The sequence below is a fragment of the Mchenga conophoros genome, linkage group LG12 (genome assembly GCF_057382185.1).
Source record: "Mchenga conophoros isolate Kocher_MC1m ecotype Shallow Benthic linkage group LG12, M_conophoros_male_GT1.1, whole genome shotgun sequence".
NCBI lineage: Eukaryota > Metazoa > Chordata > Actinopteri > Cichliformes > Cichlidae > Mchenga > Mchenga conophoros.
The window spans coordinates 31,023,202-31,046,000 of NC_140537.1; the positions used below are offsets into that span (position 1 = coordinate 31,023,202).

General features: G+C 44.4%; 1 protein-coding gene across 1 annotated transcript in view; it reads left to right on the forward strand.

Moving 5' to 3' along the window:
• notch1b (notch receptor 1b) overlaps positions 1–22,799 on the forward strand; it is a 43,524-nt gene that overhangs the window by 13,607 nt on the left and 7,118 nt on the right. The window contains exons 4-27 of the mRNA XM_085295223.1: positions 158–496; positions 2,320–2,442; positions 2,532–2,765; positions 2,943–3,098; positions 3,481–3,666; positions 4,950–5,063; positions 7,822–7,935; positions 8,052–8,285; positions 8,624–8,734; positions 10,513–10,705; positions 10,825–10,970; positions 11,082–11,195; positions 11,926–12,045; positions 12,312–12,464; positions 12,579–12,807; positions 13,311–13,512; positions 13,684–13,837; positions 13,995–14,179; positions 14,825–14,957; positions 15,785–16,042; positions 20,039–20,151; positions 20,481–21,049; positions 21,327–21,761; positions 21,980–22,128. Of these exons, the coding sequence (XP_085151349.1) occupies positions 158–496; positions 2,320–2,442; positions 2,532–2,765; positions 2,943–3,098; positions 3,481–3,666; positions 4,950–5,063; positions 7,822–7,935; positions 8,052–8,285; positions 8,624–8,734; positions 10,513–10,705; positions 10,825–10,970; positions 11,082–11,195; positions 11,926–12,045; positions 12,312–12,464; positions 12,579–12,807; positions 13,311–13,512; positions 13,684–13,837; positions 13,995–14,179; positions 14,825–14,957; positions 15,785–16,042; positions 20,039–20,151; positions 20,481–21,049; positions 21,327–21,761; positions 21,980–22,128 (4,764 nt within the window). The remainder of the gene's footprint in view (positions 1–157; positions 497–2,319; positions 2,443–2,531; positions 2,766–2,942; positions 3,099–3,480; positions 3,667–4,949; positions 5,064–7,821; positions 7,936–8,051; positions 8,286–8,623; positions 8,735–10,512; positions 10,706–10,824; positions 10,971–11,081; positions 11,196–11,925; positions 12,046–12,311; positions 12,465–12,578; positions 12,808–13,310; positions 13,513–13,683; positions 13,838–13,994; positions 14,180–14,824; positions 14,958–15,784; positions 16,043–20,038; positions 20,152–20,480; positions 21,050–21,326; positions 21,762–21,979; positions 22,129–22,799) is intronic.

A 22,799-nucleotide genomic window follows, 5' to 3' on the forward strand; every position in this document is an offset into this window, starting at 1 on the left:
ACCAATGGTTGGTTGATGATAAATAAGATTGGAAACTAGATAACTGGATAACAAAAGTAACACTCTTTGTTTATGGGTCATTTTGAGGTTGTGAAATCCCAGAAATCTGTATCTAGCAATGTGTTTAATCTTTCACACAATATCTTTGTGCCTTCAGGTAAGCAGTGTGAACGAGCCGACCCCTGTACCTCTAATCCATGTGCCAACAGTGGACAGTGCTCCGTCATTGAATTCCAGTACATCTGCACCTGCACGCCCTTCTTCACTGGAATGACCTGCACACAGGATGTCAACGAGTGCGACATAAAGCCATCGCCCTGCAAGAACGGCGGGGTGTGCATCAACGAGGTCGGCAACTACCGATGTCAGTGCTCACCGGACTACATAGGCAAGCACTGTGAGAGCCGCTACTTCCCCTGCAACCCGTCACCCTGCCAAAATGGAGGCACCTGCATCCAGAAGGGAGAGACGAGTTACGAATGTTCCTGTGTGCCAGGTAACATTAAGCTGCATTAAAACACGTCTTAAATGATTTGATCATTTGCTGTACAATTGCTCTAAAGTGGGCCTCCTGTGCTTTTCTTCAGTCATGTAAATAAAGTGACTATGTTGAATACTGAGGTCAGCAAATTTTTTATTCTAGGCTTTTAATATTCAGGAGTTTCTTTTTAAAAAGGAATAAAATAAAGGTGTACTGTTTAAGAAGCTGTGGTAAGGTGGGATTGATCAGATCCATTAACGTTTGTGAAGTTAAAGCCACCATGACACCCCATTGAATCAAGGTTAGGTGATTCCTAAATATCAGCACTGCGAGTGGCTGATTAAGTGGTGATGTCATTTTAGGCTGGGCTGCTCCTGTGTGTGCTGTGCCCTGTGTGAGTGTGTGAGTGTATTTGTACTTTGTTGTGCACAGTGTGCGAACAAAGCAGAGCAGGAAAGCATCCGGGCTTATCGTAAGGAAATGGTCAAAGGACAACATCCTTTTCACATGATGGAGTGAAGCAGTTCTTGCTGGGACTCCGGCCCTGCCCTCCACCCTGTCACCTCCACACACACTGACTTCTCCTTGTTTTTTTCTGTTTCCTTCCAATTCAGAAATTCACGCAAAGAATTTGTGTGGCAACTTTCCATCCCGTCTTACTGGCAGCCTCGTCTGTTCTTTGAAAAGCCTAAAGAGAAAATAATGTGTTGGTCTCTCAGTTTTTTTTTAAAGTTATTACATACATTAAAGTAATTAAAAGAAAACATCCATGTAAGTCAGGGTTGGGATCTTCTAGGGTAAAGTGACTAAATGAATTGATCATGTGTGATTGGCTGAGTCGATCGCCAGTTGGTATTTTGCAAATATTGTAAATATTTAGCCTGCAAAGCACAATTCAAAGCACACACTACTAGGAACTTGCAGAGGGAATTGTGTTTTTTTCACATACAGAAGCATGGTAATGGCTTCAGTCACACAGGCCTAGAGATCAGTTGCAGTCACAAACCCGCATGTCATGTTGGAAGGAAGACGCCAATTTGTCTGCAAGCACTCGCAAACTACTCATCAAGTGGTAGTTAAAGTGTGAAAAGTGTGATGCAGAGACCTTTTGATGTGTTTGTTGCTGCTTGAGGACACGACTTTTACTTTGAAGGCAAACTTTCTCCTCTTACAGTTTGCACCACACTATTAAAAATGTCACTACAGCTCAGAGACTAAATGGTGAATACTTGTGACCAAATAATTGCAACCATGGCAATCTGTTAGCAACCAAACCAGTCGCAAGGTTTTTTTGTGTAGCAACCTCCGGTTGGATCCTCCAGCAACCACTCCCTAGTATCTAGGCCGGTTTGACTGAGCCCTGAATGACAATAACAAATTTCCGACAATAAAATTCAGTTGAAATTTGAGCAACATTGCAGTGGAAGCTGCAGACATCTGCTTTTTTTATATATTAGCAGTGGTTTAGCTTGGTTTCAGAAGCTGACTGTAAGTCGTTACGTGTTGTACTGGTTTTGCTTTGCATTTTATTTTACCCAGGATGCCAGCTGTACAGTGCAGTGGCTGCTTGTTGTGTAACCGTATAGGAGAGTGGCAGGCTTACCACAGACCTCAAAATGGTAAAGCCTCGCTTTTCTTGGGAAGGAAAAGACAGTTGACCACATTTAACTGCAAGTTTCATTCCCTTTGTTGTAAATGGGACATTGTTGTTTTCAAACCAGGAGAAATGAGAAACTAAATATTTAAAGTCTCGTTAAAGACGGCACAGTTTATGCAACGTAAACCCACACTGAAGCAAATTAATGGAGAGACGTTTTTTCTTTTTTTGTTAATGTCAGGTTTTACGGGGAAAAACTGCAGCCAAAACATTGATGACTGTCCAAATCATGAATGCCAGAATGGAGGGACCTGTGTTGATGGAGTCAACACCTACAACTGCCAGTGTAAACCAGAATTTACAGGTCTGTATGTTGTTGCTTCACTGTATGAGTCCGTGAAGAAGCCTGTCTGGGGACATACACCCACTTATCCTGGTGCTTCCACTTCACAGGCCAGCTCTGTAGAGAGGACGTCGATGAGTGCCAGCTGATGCCCAACGCATGCCAAAATGGCGGCACATGCCACAACACCTATGGCAGTTACCAGTGCGTGTGCGTGAACGGCTGGACCGGGGACGACTGCAGCGAGAACATCGATGACTGCGCCAGTGCGGCCTGCCATCAAGGGTCCACCTGCCATGACCGGGTAGCTTCGTTCTATTGTGAATGCCCCCCCGGCCGCACAGGTTTGTGGAATTTCGATCTTAGTGCATGGCAGCAGAACTTCTGCTTCTTAAGTTAAATACAACTGTTGTGCGAACTTAATCTGACACAAACTGTGTGAGCTAACCCAGTAAAACTGAAATTGATTGAAATCACTGGATATATAATGAAGTCCTTCTTATTTTTGTCCTCTGCACCAGGTCTGCTCTGCCAGCTGGATGATGCCTGCATGAGCAACCCATGCCAAAAGGGCTCCAACTGTGACACCAACCCCGTCACGGGAAATCATTTTTGTACCTGCCCCTCTGGATATGTTGGAGCTTCCTGTGATCAGGACATTGATGAATGCTCACTGGGTAAAACTCATCTTTTGCACACTGTCAGACATATTTCAACATCAGTATTCAGAGTTTAGCTTTACCACTGTCACGAAAACTTCAATTACCACCCATTGGTTCGTAATTCCTTTATACAAGCTAAAATACAAGGTCATTCTTTTGCCCTATTATGGGTACTTTGGTACCCATAATTGTACCCCTAATTGCAGTAAATAACCCCCTCTGGGGTATTATTGCTGTAATCCCGCAGTTGAGGCTTTTGGTTTGGCTTTGTCAAACAACACTGAGCCACTCAACGTCCTATAATGTCTTTTATAGTGAAATTGCTGCTTTTCACATCCTTATGGACACACCAACCTGCTAAAGGAAGTGAAATTAAAGCCTGGATCTTTTTAAACAGGTTCCAATCCGTGTGAGCATGCGGGGAAGTGTATCAATACCAGGGGCTCATTCCAGTGTAAGTGTCAGCGGGGCTTTGTGGGACCACGGTGTGAGCTGGACATCAACGAGTGCATGTCGAACCCATGTTTGAACGAGGCTACATGCCTGGACCAAATAGGAAAATTCCAGTGTATTTGCATGCCAGGTAAGATGTCTGGTTATATGGAGAAGCTACTTTTTCAGTCACATTCCCACAGGGTGCACTCTGGAACGCTCTGCTGTGCACATTTGTAAAGTCCTTTGAGGGAAATGTGTCCCATATGAATACATTTAACTTGAATTTTGTTTGTTTTGGTTAATTTCACCAAATGCAGCAAATCATATGCACTAAACAAGTCTCCTATAATCAAAAATAGGTTTTGCTTTGAACTTTAAGTAGTTCAGCTCTCACAGACCGAGCCACACTTTGAATTCAAGTGTTTTCAGTCCCATTGCTGCAAGCCCCCCACCTAGCCAGGCAGTCTGTCTTTGCAAAAGTGTGTGGAAAAAATGGATCTTTTTAAAGAACTCACTGAATGTGTGAAAGAAACTGTACTGTAATAGGATGAAGTCTTTGAAACAAGTAAATTTATGATATTTCTTCTGTAAGTGGTATTTATGCAGAATGGAAGCACAAAGTGTCAGACCATGTAAAGTTACAGAAGGCTAAAGTTACACAGTCATCATCAACTACAAAAAACTGCAGCAGGAGCTTTGTGGCTGAGCAGCTCATGTAGGTGTGATGTTGAGGTTGCCCTGTGTGTGTGTGTATTTTTACTTTTGCATGTCACGTAATTTGCTGTGTTCATGGGAGTTAAGAATAATAGTAGAATAACTAATTGGACAAGTAAAGTCAACAAATAAAACCCATGTGAATGACTTAGGATTCCTTTCAGAATGGGTTTGTTTTGAAGTTTAGAAATTGTTAGCTGATTAATTAATGAAATTTCTTTTTACATATTCTGAAATGTGAAGATTTGCAGTTTTGACTCTTTAGACTGAGTTATATTTAATTTTGGGGCTGATGGTCAGACTTTCAGCTCGACGACATCATCGTGGATTCTGATTGAATTTGTGTGATTTTCAAGATTTTATTAAAATGCAGCAAACAAGAAAATAGAGCTGAATTAGTTAATCTGTTAACTAAGTGTGATCAACAGCAAACTTAATATTAAAGTCACATTCAGAGGAAAAGTTACAAATATATTTTACTAAAGTATTTTCAGTTCATTGCAGTTTTACATGACATCACCTTTAGCTTAACATAAATTGGGGTCAGTTTTATAAACTAACAACTTAATAAAATAAAACAATATTTAGTTATATTCCTCAGTACTTTGTATCATTTAAACCCAGTATGTAGCGGTATATTTCTGCAGTGTGAAAGTGCTTCTAACTGTGTGTCTCCGATCAAATCTCCCTCACGGTCCTCCCTTGCTAATTGGCCAGGCTACGAGGGGGAGTTCTGCCAAATCGATACGAACGAGTGCGCCAGCAGCCCCTGCCTGAACAACGGCGAGTGTATCGACAAGACCAACGCCTTCCACTGCCAGTGCCCCACAGGTGAGGCTGCCGTACCGCTGTGGAGGGGGGAGGAGGGAGAGGGCGTGGGGCCAGGGGGCACAGAGGCTGATCTTGCTCTGTCTCGCTCTCTTCTCCTCTCAAACACAAACACACACACACACACACAAACACTGATCTGGACGGGCACTAATCCCAGCCCTGAGGCGAGCTTATGCTGGCCCGGGTAGCCCCGCACATACGCAGCAGTTGAGGAGAAGCGGTAAAAGAAAATCTATAAGGAAAGGCTTGAGGAAGTTTGAAGTTTTTGAACAAGTTTGTTATCCTTTTTATCAAGTCTGATGATCGAGCAGAAACTAAGCAAGGCTTGTGATTGCAACTGAGAACAAGAGAGAGCTAATAAGAGAAGGCAGAGCTGCTGCCACAGTCTGTAAAGTGACATTTTCTGTGTTGTGGTTGTAAATGAGGTAGTTCTTCAGCCTATTTTGAGGTATGTGGGTGTTTTCAAAACTCATACAGGAGCTTCACTGTTTGTACATGAGGTATTGATGTTTTGTTCAGGAGCAAAGGAATGCAACTTCTGAATATTGGATAGAAAAAAAGATAGAAGAGAAAGGAAGGATCTATAGACTCCCCAAATGTGTTTTTGTTTTGCATTCTTTCACTGGGATCATTGAGGTGGAAGTGATTTTTTTTTTCTTCTTCTTTTTTGGAAAAGGAAAATAGCAGAGCTCAGAGTTGGGTGGATCAAAGGCAGTCTGGGTGGAGGAGAAAGATTCCTCCTGTTGAGAGAAAAAGAAAGGAAGAAGGAAAAGCAGAAAGAAAAAAAAGACATCCACAACAAGAAAGCTTTGGAATTAATAGAGAGAGGGGGCTACAAGAGTGAACACAAGAGCTTAGCGCCTAAGAAAACTCGTTGTGTGTGACAGTGAGCGAGGGCTGTGTGAGGAAGCAGCACAAAGTGGTGGTGGTGGAAGTGTTTTTTGGGAGGGTGTGTGGAGAAGTGGGTAGTGTTGAGATGCACGGACCGTTATGCCAAAGCAGGAAGGGTAGAAGGGGGGGAGGGGTTTTAACCGCTCTAGTTGAGATGTAAATTTGTCCCTGTTGCGAGCCAGGCCCAAGGCGAGGGTCCCCCTTTTCATTTCTGTACATGGAATAGCCATGGAAACCCTGCTGAGAGCCATTGAAATGTCTGATTCCAGCAGTCTGAGGATAAATCCCGCTTTGGCTGCTGAGGTGTGCGATGTGCACGGCCCTGTGCGTGGTTGCATCTCCGCTTTATCCTTTGTGTGTGTGTATACTTATGCATCTGGGAAAGAAAATCTTTTCATTAATGTCAGGAGTGCTGTTGGAGAACAGAACAGTCACATTCCTGTTAAGAAACATGCAGTTTGTACCAAGGACTGTTGTTGCTGCTGTAAACTCACAGTCCCTATCAGACTGCAAACTGTCTTGATTTATAGCACTTTTCAACACTAAAAGCACAAGTAATGCCAAAAATAACAACAACATCTCACATAAAACACCCTTTTGTACCGTTCAAATCTTTACATACATACAGCAGAAAATATCCACTTGGTATTGTGCTGTTTTTTAATAAGCTTGGAAATTTTGAAATAATAGCTTTAAGAGTTAATTCACACTTTTCTTTTTTCACAGATCTGTGTCAAGCTTTGAAAAAAGTAAAAAATAATATTTTGCTTGCCATGCTATAAAAAATCCCATTGACTACTTGGAAATTTTAGCCTAAATTATTCTTTAAATGTATGTTTTAAAGGCCACTTAAGTAGACTCTCAGCCTTAATTCATATAAGTTATATCATATAAGTAGCACAAAATAAAAGCTGGAGTGTCTAGTTTTCTAATTTTTAAAGTAGCATCAGCTTTAATCTGCTATCGACATAGTTTTGGACTGCATTGTTCTGAAAACTTTGTTAGCAGTGTCTACATTTTAGTCATCACTTCATCCGTCTGATTGCAGCCAGTTTGGGGAAGTATAAATGCTTCTAGCAGAGTCCAGTGGGAGAAATCAGCTTGCAGCTCTCCACACAAATACTTCCTCACTGGATTATCTACAACTGGTCTTTCTTTAGCTTTAAGCACCTGTATGTTCCTGTGATGTTGTGGTGATGGGGTGGGAGGGAAGTAGAACTTTTTATCTCTTCATCAGAGAACACCCTATTAGTCTTTGAGCTGTGACAAACAGGAGACGAGGAGGAAATATCTGAGAATAAGTCCAGGAAAAACAAGAAAGCCTACTGGTTGATTTTGAATGAACAACACTTTGAATACCGGAGGTTCAAAGGTCAAGCTAGCTCTTTTTGGAGGCGGGCAGGGAGTAGAGGGGGTAGTGGGGAAGGGGTGAAAGTAAGACAGGAGAATATGCATTGTGATGGAAAGGTTTTGGGGGACAAAGAAGGCAACAGGCTCAGTTTGGTGCTGCTTTGAGCAGACAGGAGGGCCTTTGTCTTTCACCCCTTGGTCAGGAGGCCTCCTAACTTTCATTCTTTCCTCATTTCTCTCCCTCTCTCCCTCCCTCCCCTATTTTAAATGAACCGATTCCCCCACTAGCTCCTCTCCCTTTGCCTCTGCTCTGAAAAGAAGTGAAAGGAGAAAATGGGGAGCTCGTAGTGCTTCACAGTTGTTAATTAACATGCAGATTTCTGATTCGCTAAGAGCTCTTATAACATAGGCTCAGGATTATGAGTGTGGCTGGTTTAAAATGAGATGTCTGTACACACACACGCACTCATTCACACACACACATGCGCACAATAACAGCTTTTTGTTGTTTTTCCAGGCTTCAGTGGGAACCTCTGCCAGATAGACATTGATGAGTGTGCCAGCACGCCGTGCAAAAATGGCGCCAAATGCACAGATGGACCCAACAAATATACCTGCGAGTGCACTGAAGGTATTCACGCTTAACATAAATTATAATAATTGTAAAAGGAGCCAAGACCTTTAAAATATAACAACATTTCACAAATTAATGTGTCAGTTAAAACAGACATCAACTCTTTTTCCTAGGTTACACTGGGAAGCACTGTGAGACAGACATAAACGAATGTTACTCCGACCCTTGCCACTATGGCTCCTGCATTGATGGCCTGGCCTCGTTCAGCTGCCAGTGCAAGCCCGGGTTCACCGGTCGGCTTTGTGAGACCAACATCAATGAGTGTCTGAGCCAGCCGTGCAGGTACGGAGGCACCTGCCAGGACAGGGAGAACAGCTATATCTGCGTCTGTCCCAAGGGAACAACAGGTAAGGATCACACACAGGAGATACAAGCGTAACATTTTACCCCTCAGCCATAAAAAGGCTGATGAGATATTGTTGTCACTCCACTGGCAGCATGGACACTCAAGTTTGTGAATGCAATAACGTGAAAACAAGGCAATGTAGGATTGATAGCACAGCTGCATCTACTAAAAATCTTGGATGAGTTTGAATCTCAGTGACCTGAATCTTAAGGTCAAGTTTTCTAAAAATCTTGTGAATGCAAAAACTCAAGAAGGAAGTCACCTAGGATTTTCACATTTATACCATAAATGTTGGGCACCAGTATTTTTTTTTTAATCTAAAAAACAACTTTCTTCCAGGAATCAACTGTGAAACCAACATCGATGACTGCAAGAGCAATCCCTGTGATTACGGGACCTGCAATGACAAGATCAATGGCTACGAGTGCGCCTGTGAACCTGGCTACACTGGTAAACTGGAGTTCATAGTTCTATTGATTTCAATATAGGAAACAGGAAACAGGAAGTTGTGATTCAGATCATGGTTGCAAGAAGGAACACAGTAGTTTTGAAATAACTTTAATGAATCTTAGAGTTTGATTGTTGACTGCATGTTAAAACATCAGATTTAAAGAAAGAAAACAAATACTGCAAATCAAGCAGTATGAGCCTTAGACATTAGCTTCAGTACTCTGATGTTAACATGTAGGCTCTTGTTTGTATTTTCATACAATTGTAGTCACTGCAGTAAATACGATCCAAGGTAGATATGATACAAGATGCCTTTGTATCATAGCATCTGTCACAGATATGGATAACATCCAGAAGAAATGTGCATTTATTGACAGTCAGTTTCTGAGATATCTCTGTAAATGGCAAAAATCAGAAACATCTCAACTCCCCATAGATATTAAGCACTAGCTGTCCTAATACCATCGGGGACCCACTATGGATTGATTGCAGAAAACCCTCCTGGGGACCCTGCATGAGTAAAACTGCTCTGGGCTCTATATGGGCTAGCCTACTCGTTTTTACTTTGACTGTTTTAATAACTCTAAAAGAGACTTTGAGGCTGATTATGTTACACTAGGACATTTGCTGTGTAACAAGTGCAAAGGTGATAACCCAAAATCCTCCCAGGAGAATGGGAGGGAGATGGTGATACTGAGGGAAATTGTGATAGTATAAGTTTTCTATTTTTCCCTGATCTGGCAGGAAAACCTAGAAAACAGATTTAACCTAAACTAACAGGTTTCAGCCTAAATTCTGAATGAGGTTAGATTTTCCAGATAATGGCTTGCTAGATTAGTGGAAATGAATAATCACATTTTCACAACATCTTTCAAAATATGCAGTTTCCTGAAAATTCTTTGATTTTACCACATTTTTCTGATATATTACACATTTTGTGTTTGAAGGAACATAAAAACTCTTGGATCATTCCAGATAGAGGATTTTTTTTAGTTTTCCAAAAAAATTAATTTCAAATAGATTAAATCTAGTGAAGATTGATGTTAGGATATTTGTTGTTCAAATAGATAAAGTGGAATTGCATGATCTTTGGTTTACTGCCACAAACTAATGCACTGGAAAAGCCCATCTTTTCCAAATATATAGCCAGGTTAAACATAACATCTGTCTGAAGTAAAAAGTGGGCAAACGAGTGCTTAAGGTGCAGCATCAGAGGATTCAAAGGTCCTGATGGGGAGGGTGACAGATGGCGAGCGAGTGCGCACGCTCCTCTGAGGCTCGACCGGTGTCACTTTCCAGCTCCACCCTGTCCCCAACCTGCTGCTGTTCGGACAAGCAAGCTGCCCTCCCGCACAAAGAGAGGACACACACACACTCTGGCACACAGGGCCAGTGGGGATTTGAGCAGGAGAAAAGATTCCCTGAAAGATTCCTGAAAGTTGAGCTTTTAAAAGCTTGGAAGCCGGTCCCTGCTTTAAAGCTAAATGGGCTGCCTTTATGCTACGCATGACACGGGCCTGAATGGCATCAACGCTTCAAGTCGCCGACAAAGGCCGCCTTTAAAGCCGTATGTTTCTGGAAATTGATACATTCGCTGTGTTGATATATAGACTTGATTGTGTGGAGGCTTTGTGTGCAGCTGTTCAGCGTTTTCATGTAATACATCAAAACTGTTGGAGTGTAAAAATGATTGCAGTGATTTCAGCACCCATCCTTTCACTGTTTATAAACTCATGGAGACTCATGATGTCAGGAAGTAAAGCGAAATATCTGTTTAGGTGCCATGTGCAACATAAACATCAACGAGTGCGCGAGCAACCCCTGTCACAACGGCGGCACCTGTATCGACGGCATCAACAGCTTCACCTGCCAGTGTCCAGATGGTTACCATGACACCACCTGTTTCTCCCAAGTCAATGAGTGCCTCAGCAATCCCTGCATCCATGGTCACTGCGAGGACAAGATAAATGGGTGAGGCGGTCTATAAACATTTTTCAGGGGCAGGGCAGTGACAATAAACAAGTTTCCCCAGATTTCCAACAAGAAATTTTTTCCTTTATCGATGATGTTTGTCTTTTACTCCTCGTCAGCTATAAATGCCTGTGTGACTCTGGCTGGAGCGGCAAAAACTGCGACATCAACAACAATGAGTGTGAATCCAACCCGTGTATGAACGGAGGCACCTGCAAGGACATGACCAGCGGATACGTCTGCACCTGTCGCATGGGCTTCACTGGTCAGTATTTGTTAGCATGTGTCGATGAGCTTCGTTTAGTGTCATTCAAACCGTACAGTTTCACTGCTAACCACCACTTGAACTGAAATGTGTTTAATTTATTGCATGCAGGACCAAATTGCCAGAACAACATCAACGAATGTGCCTCCAATCCCTGCCTTAACCAGGGGACCTGCATTGACGACGTTGCAGGGTACAAGTGCAACTGTATCCTGCCTTACACGGGTATGAAAATATTATTGAAAATATTTGATACACCCATGTGTTGGCCTGGCGTTCTGGCATTTCCTTGCTGTGGGAGACAGTTTCCACCGGCTGTTGGGCAAAGAGGAAAATGTGTGGCGGATGAAATAGCTCTTGAGTAAAGTTCAGCAGCAAGACTTCCTCAGGGCTCAAAGACACCAAACCTCTGACTCACTGTGCTCCTCTGTGATCCACAAGCATCCGTGATGGGAGCTGGGAAACATTTTAATGTCATTTTAATGTCATCTGGCTTAGTATTTAATCAAACACATAACCATGGGAAGTTTAAGGGCAAATTGTTCTTATATTTGTCTTGTATATTTTTTTGGAAAAATCCACAGCGCTTTGAATACTAAAAGACTCTTGCTTGGCTTGGGGTGGGAACGGGTTGCTTGACACATTTCCTGTTTGCCTGCTTCCTGTCTCACAGAACAGCAAATGGCTTCACAATGGCCGGAAACTGGAGCCGACTTCCTGTATTAGCAGTATGTTATGGAAACAGATAGGGAAATATCTCCACAGGCCTCAAATACTGACAGAACCTGGCTAAAATCTTCTGATAGCATTGATTGAAAGATGATTCTGTGTCCATTTGGATTGGGTTATCTCCAAGTTCATGACTCCTGCGTGGTATCACATAGTGACAGATAAATGTTAAACAGAGTTTAATTCAGTTAACGGTGTATTTCTTTCTTGCGTTTGCACACTACAGGAGAGAACTGTGAAACTCTGATGGCCCCCTGTAGCTCCAAACCCTGCAAGCATGGAGGACTGTGTCAGGAATCAGAGGACTATCTGAACTTCTCTTGTGTCTGTCCTGAAGGATGGCAAGGTAATTATTAATGTCTGCATATATGAGTACCTTCCAGGAATGAGTAAGAGGTCATAGAAAAGGTCAAAAAGGACTCAGAGAGCAGCCTTTTTAGAGAACAGAAGTACACATGTAAATGTTAAATGTTAATTTAATACAAACATTTCTAATAAGAGATCCTTGGATTGTAATCAAGATGATTATGTTCTTAATTTCATACTTACTGTGCCAGCATTTGAAGAAGTATATAATATTTGCTTTCTGTTTCCTCTCCTAATCCCTTCTAGGTCAAACCTGCGAGGTGGACATCAAAGAGTGTGTGAAGAATCCCTGTCGCAATGGAGCAACCTGCCAGAACACTTTGGGCAGTTACCACTGCAGCTGCAAACCGGGCTTTACCGGACGCAACTGCGAAAACAACATTGACGACTGCAAGCCCAGTAAGTTCATCAGTCCTTCTCCCTTTATGTGTTTCCTCTTCGTGTCCATTGATGAAAGTGCACACAAGCAGCACAATAAGAACATAAAGTTGAGTCTAATGCTTCCACCTGCAGACCCCTGTAGCAACGGAGGGCTCTGTAATGACGAGGTGAACGGCTTCCTGTGCACCTGCCCGGCCGGCTTTCGCGGAACAAGGTGCGAGGAGGACATCAACGAGTGTGAGAGCAACCCCTGTAAGAACGGAGCCAACTGCACTGACTGTGTCAACAGCTACACCTGCACCTGCCCGCTCGGCTTCAGTGGCATTCATTGTGAAAATAACACTCCTGACTGCACTGAGAGGTACAGAGCTCACAGAAGGTTTTGTTTGCTTGATTTAAACCCCACAGACATTGCCACTGTGTCATTGTGAGTAATCTCTTCAAGATCAGCAGGTTCACTTTCTGCGCTTTGGAGTTGTAATCTTTGTTTTCTTGTCCACTACTGCCCCCTCTGGTGAAATATTGATATACAACAGTAGGTTTCAACATAGTAGTTTGCTTTTACATTAAATTAATGTGTAGCTCTAATGTTTTTTGCAAAAATGGCCGAAGCATTAGTTCTGCTCTATTCAGTCAGTTTTAAAATGTGTGAAAAAAAATGTGTGGGGAAAAGTGTGAAATTGAAGTAGAGCAATGCTGCAACAAAAATGTTTGTTCTGGGTGAACTTTCTGTGAATCAGATATAAATTTGCCTGCAGCTCATATAATGAGAGCTGTATTGATTTACTCTCATTTCCCTAAAAAGCTGTAGAATATTTTAACCCTAATTTGATGCGCTGACGTCTGTTATTTTTTTCCCTACAGCTCCTGCTTCAACGGTGGCACCTGTGTGGATGGCATCAATGCCTTCACATGTTTATGCCCACCAGGCTTCACCGGGAGCTACTGTCAACATGATATCAATGAGTGTGACTCCAAACCCTGCCTGAATGGCGGTACCTGCCAGGACAGCTATGGGACTTACAAATGCACCTGCCCACACGGTTACACAGGACTAAACTGTCAGGTAGGAGGAGCTAGTAGAACAAAGTTATTCTGATTGTCTTCAAGGCTCCCTGCGTTTTAACCGTAAAATGAGCAAATTACATCTGTCTGGCATATTGAATTGATAAATAACATATGCATACTGCATTAACACCGCACAGTCAACATCTGTTACTTTTATTATGCTTTTCAGAACCTGGTTCGTTGGTGTGACTCGTCTCCTTGTAAAAACGGGGGAACTTGCTGGCAGACAGACACCACATACAGCTGTGGGTGTGAGACTGGATGGACGGGCCTTTATTGTGACGTCCCAAGTGTTTCCTGTGAGGTGGCAGCCAAACAGAGAGGTGAGAGGTTTCAAAAGCCTTGTTATGCCAGGTGTTTTTTTTAACAGTGTTTAGCCTGTTAAACTTAGAATATCACGTCGTATATTATTTGCCGATTACTGACAAAATATAAAGAATTTTATTACAACACTTCCATCATCTTTTGCTATCCATTTAGGAGTCGATGTTGCGCATCTTTGTCATAACTCGGGTCAGTGTCTGGACGCAGGAAATGTTCACTACTGCCACTGTCAGGTGGGATACACCGGGAGCTACTGTGAGGAGCAGGTAGATGAATGCACACCGAACCCGTGCCAAAACGGCGCCACCTGCACCGACTTTCTGGGCGGATACACCTGCAAGGTAAAAACTGCGAAGAGAACGTTTTTATCCCTTTGCTATCTATGTTCAGATTTGTTTTTATGTGTCTATTTTTTTACATAAATTTGGTGCACCATGGCACATATGTACTGCATTTTTTTCAAGTTTAGTATGTTATTTATATTTTATGGCAACTTTTGGTTGTTCTAACAAACATTACTTGGAGACATTTATAGTTAAACACATTTCTTGTGGTGACTGTATAACTCTAGATGTGTGCTTCTTTGCAGAAATATTTTTACTCTTAAAGCTACAACTCATTAATATATCTTCTATATTATATGATATTAACCTGCTTTTTAACTAACTGTCGGAGGCATTCAACTAAGAAGTGGTAATTGTAGCTGTTCATTGAATTTAAGTTTAAGGCAGACATCCTTTCTGCTGCAGTCCTAATGAAGAGGTTTGCTTATAAATAGAAAACAAACAGCTTGGTTATGTTAATCTTCTCCGGAGTAAAGGATCTTCTGGCCTTGGCAGGATGGAGGCCAGAAAACAGCCAGGTAAACAAAAAACATCTTTGTTTCATGTCAGACATCGATTAACTTTCCCCTCTCTTCTCTCGCTGTCCCGCTCTTCCTTCTTCCTTCTATTCCTCTTTCGTCTTTTATTCCCTCTCTTCCTCAGTGCATGCCAGGATACTTGGGGACCAACTGCTCTGTGGAGATCAATGAATGTTTCTCCCAGCCGTGCCAGAACGGGGGCACCTGCATTGACCTGATCAATACCTACAAATGCTCCTGTCCCCGGGGAACCCAAGGTCAGCAGACCCCACGCACACTCCTCCACACCTCTCTGCCTCTCCATTCTCTCCTACTTGTCTCCACGCTTCATTAATTAGGGCTTAACAGCACCCCGGGCATAAAAGCTCCACCTCCCGTCTTGGCTCCATCTCTTCCTCTACTTGTCAAGTACTCTATTGATTTTTCTCTCAGACATGAAGGGAGCGTGTGTGTTTTAGGTCAGTCTAAAGTGGCAATAGAGTTGGTTTTCCTAAAACAGCCAACATGTTGTTGGAAATTTGAAGATTAAAAAAGTTTTTTTTTTAAAACAAATTCAGGTCAGTATTTAAAAATGGTTCTAAACGTCTTGACTTTAATCATTTTTGGTCAGTTTCAAGGTCTGGTTTAACCTAAAGCCATTTACACTGGAAAAGCAGAGCACTTTGACTCTCTGTTTATTTGTGGACTTTTTAAATCTGTTTTTGGATCTCTGAAATCTTTTCTTACTCGAAACATTAAAATGTTACTATATAAAACTCTTCATACAACATGCCCTGATGTATCTCTTCAAACTTAACTACTGTTTTTTTTTATGTCTTTGTAGACATGTCTATCTTTTTGTTTTTCAAAGTCCAGACCTAATTTCATACCCTTTATCCAAAATTTCCTCTATAAAGGGACACTAATATCTGCAATTTACTGGAAAATGACAGAATAGAAAGAAAATGACCTGCTGACAGTTTGTTAAAGTCATAACCGCTTTTGGTGATTCTCAAAATGATATATTGTTCATGTTCTTTATTTAAATGAATGCACATTACTTAACATTGTTGATTCCCCCTTACTCTTCCATTGCAATCTTCAGGTGTTCACTGTGAGATCAATGTGGACGACTGCACTCCCTTCACTGACCCAGTCACCAAAGAGCCAAAGTGCTTCAACAAAGGCAAGTGTGTGGATGGAGTCGGAGGCTACCACTGCATCTGCCCTCCGGGATATGTTGGGGAGCGCTGTGAGGGAGACGTGAACGAGTGTCTGTCAAACCCCTGTGACCCGCGTGGAACGCACAGCTGCATCCAGCTCACCAACAACTACCGCTGCGAGTGTCGCACCGGATACACGGGTAAACAGCTTAGAGAGTATATTAAAGAGTTTGAGGGGGGATATGTTAGCCTGCCTTTTTGGCTGGTATTTTCTTTGCACTCACTGTTTAAACTGCCCTCATCATTCAGTTTGCATGTTTGTACTACACACAGCATATAAAAGATGGACATAACCAAAGTGAGATCAGCCGTTTAAAGTTTATGGAAGCTTTGAGTTTCTGCTTTTCACCATTGCAAATGTATCTTTTTTAAAGCAAACTTTTGGACAAGAGAGTAGCAATGATCAGATTATGCTGCCTTGGTTAACAAGATGAGCTATTATTAATTGAGTTGCTAATTTTGATTAGCTTAAACCATCCATCCATCCATCAATCTTCATCCGCTTTGTCCGGGGCCAGGTCGCGGGGGCAGCAGCCTAAGCAAAGAGGCCCAGACCTCTCTCTCCCCAGCCACCTCCTCCAGCTTGTCCGGGGGAATACCAAGGCGTTCCCAGGCCAGCCGAGAGATATAATCTCTCCAGCGTGTCCTGGGTCTGCCCCGGGGCCTCCTCCCGGTGGGACATGCCTGGAACACCTCACCCAGGAGGCGCCCAGGGGGCATCCTTGTCAGATGCCCGAACCACCTCAGCTGGCTCCTTTCAATGTGGAGCAGCAGCTGCTCTACTCTGAGCCCCTCCCGGATAGCCGAACTTCTCACCCTATCTCTAAGGGAGAGGCCAGCCACCCTTCGGAGGAAGCTCATTTCTGCCGCTTGTATCCGCGATCTCGTTCTTTCGGTCACTACCCACAGCTCGTGGCCATAGGTGAGGGTAGGGACGTAGATCGACCGGTAAATTGAGAGCTTCGCTTTTACACTCAGCTCCCTCTTCACCACGACGGACCGGTGCAGCGTCCGCATTACTGCAGCTGCAGCCCCAATCCGTCTGTCGATCTCCGGCTCCCTTCTCCCATCACTCGCGAACAAGACCCCGAGATACTTGAACTCCTCCACTTGTGGCAGGAACTCATCCCCGACCCGGAGTGGGCACTCCACCCTTTTCCGGCTGAGAACCATGGCCTCAGATTTGGAGGTGCTGATCCTCATTCCCGCTGCTTCACACTCGGCTGCGAACCGCTCCAGTGCGAGCTGGAGGCCTTCACCCGATGAAGCCAACAGAACCACATCATCTGCAAAAATCAGAGATGAGATTCTGAGGCCACCAAAGCGAAAGCCCTCCGCCACTTGGCTGCGCCTAGAAATCCTGTCCATAAAAATTATGAACAGAACCGGAGACAAAGGGCAGCCCTGGCGAAGCCCATCACCCACCGGGAACGAGTCCAACTTATTGCCGGCAATGCGAACCAAGCTCTTGCAACGGTTGTATAGGGATCGAATGGCCCGTAGCAATGGGCCAGACACCCCATATTCCCGCAACACCTCCCACAGGACACCCCGAGGGACACGGTCGAATGCCTTCTCCAAGTCCACAAAACACATGTAGACTGGTTGGGCAAACTCCCATGCACCCTCAAGTATCCTGGAGAGGATAAAGAGCTGGTCCAGTGTTCCGCGACCAGGACGAAAACCGCATTGTTCCTCCTGTATCCGAGGTTCGACTAACGGACGAACTCTCCTTTCCAGCACCCTGGCATAGACTTTCCCAGGGAGGCTGAGGAGTGTGATCCCCCTGTAGTTGGAACACACCCTCCGGTCCCCTTTCTTAAAGATGGGGACCACCACCCCGGTCTGCCAGTCCACAGGTACTGCCCCTGATCTCCACGCAACATTGCAGAGGCGTGTCAACCAGGACAGCCCTACAACGTCCAGAGCCTTCAGGAACTCGGGGCGGACCTCATCAACACCAGGGGCTCTGCCACCAAGGAGTTGTTTAACTGCCTCAGTGACCTCGCCCCCGGAAATTGGCGGGTCATTCCCCTCATCCCCAGACTCTGCTTCCTCCTCGGAAGACGTGTCAGTGGGATTAAGGAGGTCCTCGAAGTATTCCTTCCACCGCCTGACAATTTTCTCAGTCGACGTCAGCAGCGCTCCGCCAGCACTATACACAGTGCAGGTAGAGCACCGCTTTCCCCTCCTGAGACGTCTGACGGTTTGCCAGAATCTCTTCGAGGCAGTCCGAAAGTCTTTTTCCATGGCCTCTCCGAACTCCTCCCACACCCGAGTTTTTGCTTCAGCCACTGCCCGAGCCGCATTCCGCTTGGCCTGTCGATACCTGTCGGCTGCCTCCGGAGTCCCACAGGCTAACCAAGCCCGATAGGACTCCTTCTTCAGCCTGGTGGCTCCCTTCACCTCTGGTGTCCACCATTTGGTTCGGGGATTACCACCACGGCAGGCACCCACCACCTTGCGGCCGCAGCTCAATGCAGCAGCTTCGGCAATGGAGACTCTGAACATGGTCCATTCGGACTCAATGTCCCCAGTCTCCCTCGGAATGCTGTCGAAGCTCTGCTGGAGGTGTGCGTTGAAGATCTCACGGACTGGGGCCTCTGCTAGACGTTCCCAGCACACCCTCACTATGCGTTTAGGTGCACCAGGTCTGTCCAGCGTCCTCCCCCGCCACCTGATCCAACTCACCACCAGGTGGTGATCAGTTGACAGCTCAGCCCCTCTCTTTACCCGAGTGTCCAGAACATATGGTCGCAGGTCTGCTGATACGATTACACAATCGATCATCGACCTACGGCCTAGAGCGTCCTGGTGCCACGTGCACTTATGGACACTCTTATGTTCGAACAGGGTGTTCGTTATGGCCAAACTGTGGTTAGCACAGAAGTCCAATAACAGAGCACCGCTCGGGTTCAGATCAGGGAGGCCGTTCCTCCCAATCACGCCCCTCCAGGTCTCGCTGTCGTTACCCACGTGAGCATTGAAGTCTCCCAGCAGGACAACAGAGTCTCCAGGTGGAGCACCCTCCAGCCCCCAGGGACTCTAAGAAGGCTGGGTACTCTGAACTGCCACTCGGCGCATAAGCGCAGATGACAGTCAGGACCCGTTCCCCGACCCTAAGGCGCAGGGAACAAACCCTCTCGTCCACCGGGAAAAACCCCAACGTACCGGCAGCAAGCCGAGGGGATATTAGGATACCCACCCCAGCCCGCCGCCTCTCACCAGGGGCAACTCCAGACTGAGACAGAGTCCAGCCCCTCTCCAGGAGACTGGTTCCAGAGCCCAAGCCATGTGTAGAGGTGAGCCCGACTATATCTAGCCGGTACCTCTCAACCTCACGCACTAACTCAGGCTCCTTCCCCACCAGAGAGGTGACATTCCATGTCCCTATTGCCAGTCTTGGCAGCCGGGGGTCAGTCCGCCAGGGCCGCCGCTCCTGGCCGCCACCCGGCACACAATGCACCCGACCCCTATGGCGCCTCCTGCGGGTGGTGGGCCTGCGGGAGGATGGGCCCATGTCTCCTCTTCGGGCTGTGCCCGGCCGGACCCCATGGACTAAGGCCCGGCCACCAGACGCTCGCCCTCGGGCACCCTCCCCGGGCCTGGCTCCAGGGCGGGGCCCCGGTAACCCTATCCCGGGCAGGGTAAACTGTTCCCTCGGTGTCCTTTTCATAAGGGTCTTATGAATCGCTCTTTGTCTGGTCCCTCACCCAGGGCCAATTTGCCATGGGAGACCCTACCAGGGGGCAAAAGCCCCCAGACAACATAGCCCCTGGGATCCCTGGGACACACAAACCCCTCCACCACGATAAAGTAGCGATTCAAGCTTAAACCATGCTTAAAATAAAAAGTACTTGCCAGAACAAAATAACAGGCAAAATGAATGTCATGTTGTGTTCAATATTATTTGCATGTAGCAACTGAGACCATAGTCTAATCAGGAAAGTGTTTACTGAAGTCAAGTGAAAATCAAATTGCAATGATGCAAGATGCAGGAGTCAGTCCCTGCTGCTGCACATCTTTTATATACAGTGTTTGTTGATCTAAAACGTACTGGTGTGACATTAACCTTACAATTATAATGAGGAATGAAAATGAAATGACAAACCTTTTTGTGTGTGACACCTCTGTAGGTCAGCGTTGTGACACTGTGTTCGATGGCTGTAAGAGCAAACCTTGTCGTAATGGAGGCACCTGTGCTGTGGCCAGTAATACACCACATGGCTTCATCTGCAAATGTCCTCCTGTGAGTACACACTCTCGGAAATATACACAGACCTCTGTCACTCATAAGAAAGTTGTAATAAAAGAGCAAAAATTCCTCTTAATATTATCTAAATGTTGACTGTAACTTTTAAAAGAGACATACAGAAGGCGATGTGATGCTTCCATAATGGGAAATATACTTTTTTACTAATATTTGATCTAAATTAGCCCTCTTGGCTTTAATCATAGATAGCCTGATATTGGCTTGAATTTTAGTTTTCAGGAATAAGACAGATTGCTTATATTCATATCAGTCTAATTTATTTAATATATAATAAGCATAAATCATATATATTATTCTTCCTGTAGGGCTTTACTGGCTCCACGTGTGAATACGACTCCCAGACCTGCGGCAGCCTTCACTGTCGCAATGGAGGCACATGCATCTCCGGTCATAAGAGTCCCACGTGTCTCTGTGCTCCATTATTCACTGGACCTGAATGCCAATATCCCACTGACAGTCCCTGTTATTCGAACCCCTGTTACAACGGCGGCACGTGTGAATACACCTCAGAGGAGCCGTACTACCACTGTGAATGCCCAGCTAACTTCAACGGCCTCCGCTGCCATATCCTGGATTACAGCTTCCCGGGAGGGTCTGGCCACAACATCCCGCCACCCCCAGTGGACGTCCCCTGCGGGATCCCGCAGTGTGAAGAGCGCAAGTACAACAAGCACTGCGATGTGTCCTGTAACAACCATGAGTGCGGCTGGGACAACGGCGACTGCTCGCTCAATTTCAACGATCCGTGGAAGAACTGCTCGGCCGCTCTGCAGTGCTGGCGATACTTCAATGATGGGAAGTGTGACTCACAGTGTGACAATGCTGGATGTCTGTATGATGGGTTTGACTGCCAGAACTTGGAAGGACAGTGCAAGTAAGTGTATTTAAGTGAAATAAGAGTTAGCTTAGCTTCATAAAATATCCAGTTAAATATCTTAAAATCTATTTGTCTTGCTTGGTGTGCTGCTAATTAGATGCTGAGAAGAACAAACAGGATAGAGAACTACAGTGATAAAACTGTCTTTGATACAACAGTTCATTATTTTCCAGTAGAGCTGTAGGTAGTTTCTGTGTCATATACTTCTTCTTTTAAGCATATATGTGCAATTAAGAGATATTTAATTGGGCCTTTGCATCCAATTTTTTTGCAGCCCTCTCTATGACCAGTACTGCAAGGATCACTACGCCGATGGCCATTGTGACCAGGGCTGCAACAACGCAGAGTGCGAGTGGGATGGCCTGGACTGTGCCAGCAACATGCCTGAGAAGCTAGCCGTGGGCCAGCTGGTCCTGGTTGTCCACATCACCCCTGAACACCTCCTCAATAACTCCTTCGGCTTCCTGCGCGAGCTGAGCCGCGTGCTCCGAACCAATGTGGTATTCAAGAAGGATACAAAGGGGGAAATGATGGTCTACCCATATTATGGGAACGAACATGAGCTGAAAAAGTACAACGTCAAGCGTTCAGTGGACTCTTGGTCAGAGGTTCCTGGCAAAGTGCTGAATGTGGTCAAGAGGAGCCTGTATGACTTGGCTGGTGACAGCAAGAGAGCAAAGAGGGAGCTGGATCATTTGCAGATCAAAGGGTGAGAAGGCATTTCTGAAAATATTTCAGTCATTAACCTGCAAATTGTTCAGATCATTTTCTTCCATTATCTGTCATTTTATATGCTCATCTTTGTTTTTGGATTTAGTTTTTTCTTTTTGGGGGGGTTTAAGAAGATTTTTATTTCTTTGCGGAAGCTAATTAGATTCAGAAAAATGATAAAGTCTGGAGTCACTTTGTGTTTTCTTCACTCTCTAGTTCAATTGTCCACTTGGAGGTGGACAACCGTCAGTGCTTCCAACAATCCACCGAGTGTTTCCAGAGCACAAGTGATGCTGCAGCGTTCCTTGGGGCTTTGGAGTCCAGTGGCAAACTGGATGTACCTTTCACCATTGAAGCTGTTTACAGTAAGTATATTTAATAGGTATCTGCATGACTTAAAAAGTCTGTATGCATTCTTGGCTTTCCAAAAAATAGAACTCTCTATAAAAAAATAAAGCAAAAGCAAATTTTGACTGCAGCTTGTCAAATTCTGGACACTTTTTACCAAAGATATTTGATCTAAAGCAGCTGCTTCATATTTTCATATATTGTATGATGAAACTTTTCTAATCAATGTACACTCAATGGAAAAGTCTATTGATTTTGTGTATTTTCCATACTGTTAACAAATCACAAGAAAAAAAACAAAGCCATCATTGACTCCTATTAAAAACGTAGTGGGCCTCAGGTTGTACTGCATATTTCTTTATCAGGCCAAACCTCCACTTGAATAGATTTGATGTAGCCTGCAAAGCCCAGGCAAATATTTTTATTCCTAAAATTTCAAAACTTCTTGATTAACATGTAAAAAACATGTTCATTTATCTCTGTTCATGTATAATTGTTGGTTTAGTCTTTTTTTTTTTAATTGGATCTTTTTATAAACGAAAACATAAAATCGACTACACTCCTTAAATGTTGTATGCAAATACAACATTAGTGTATCTTACACACTGGTAATCATTTTCATTTCTGTGCAAACCCAAGGTTTCTTGAAGACAGTCTAAAATGTAAAACAGGATCGCACAAATTAGCT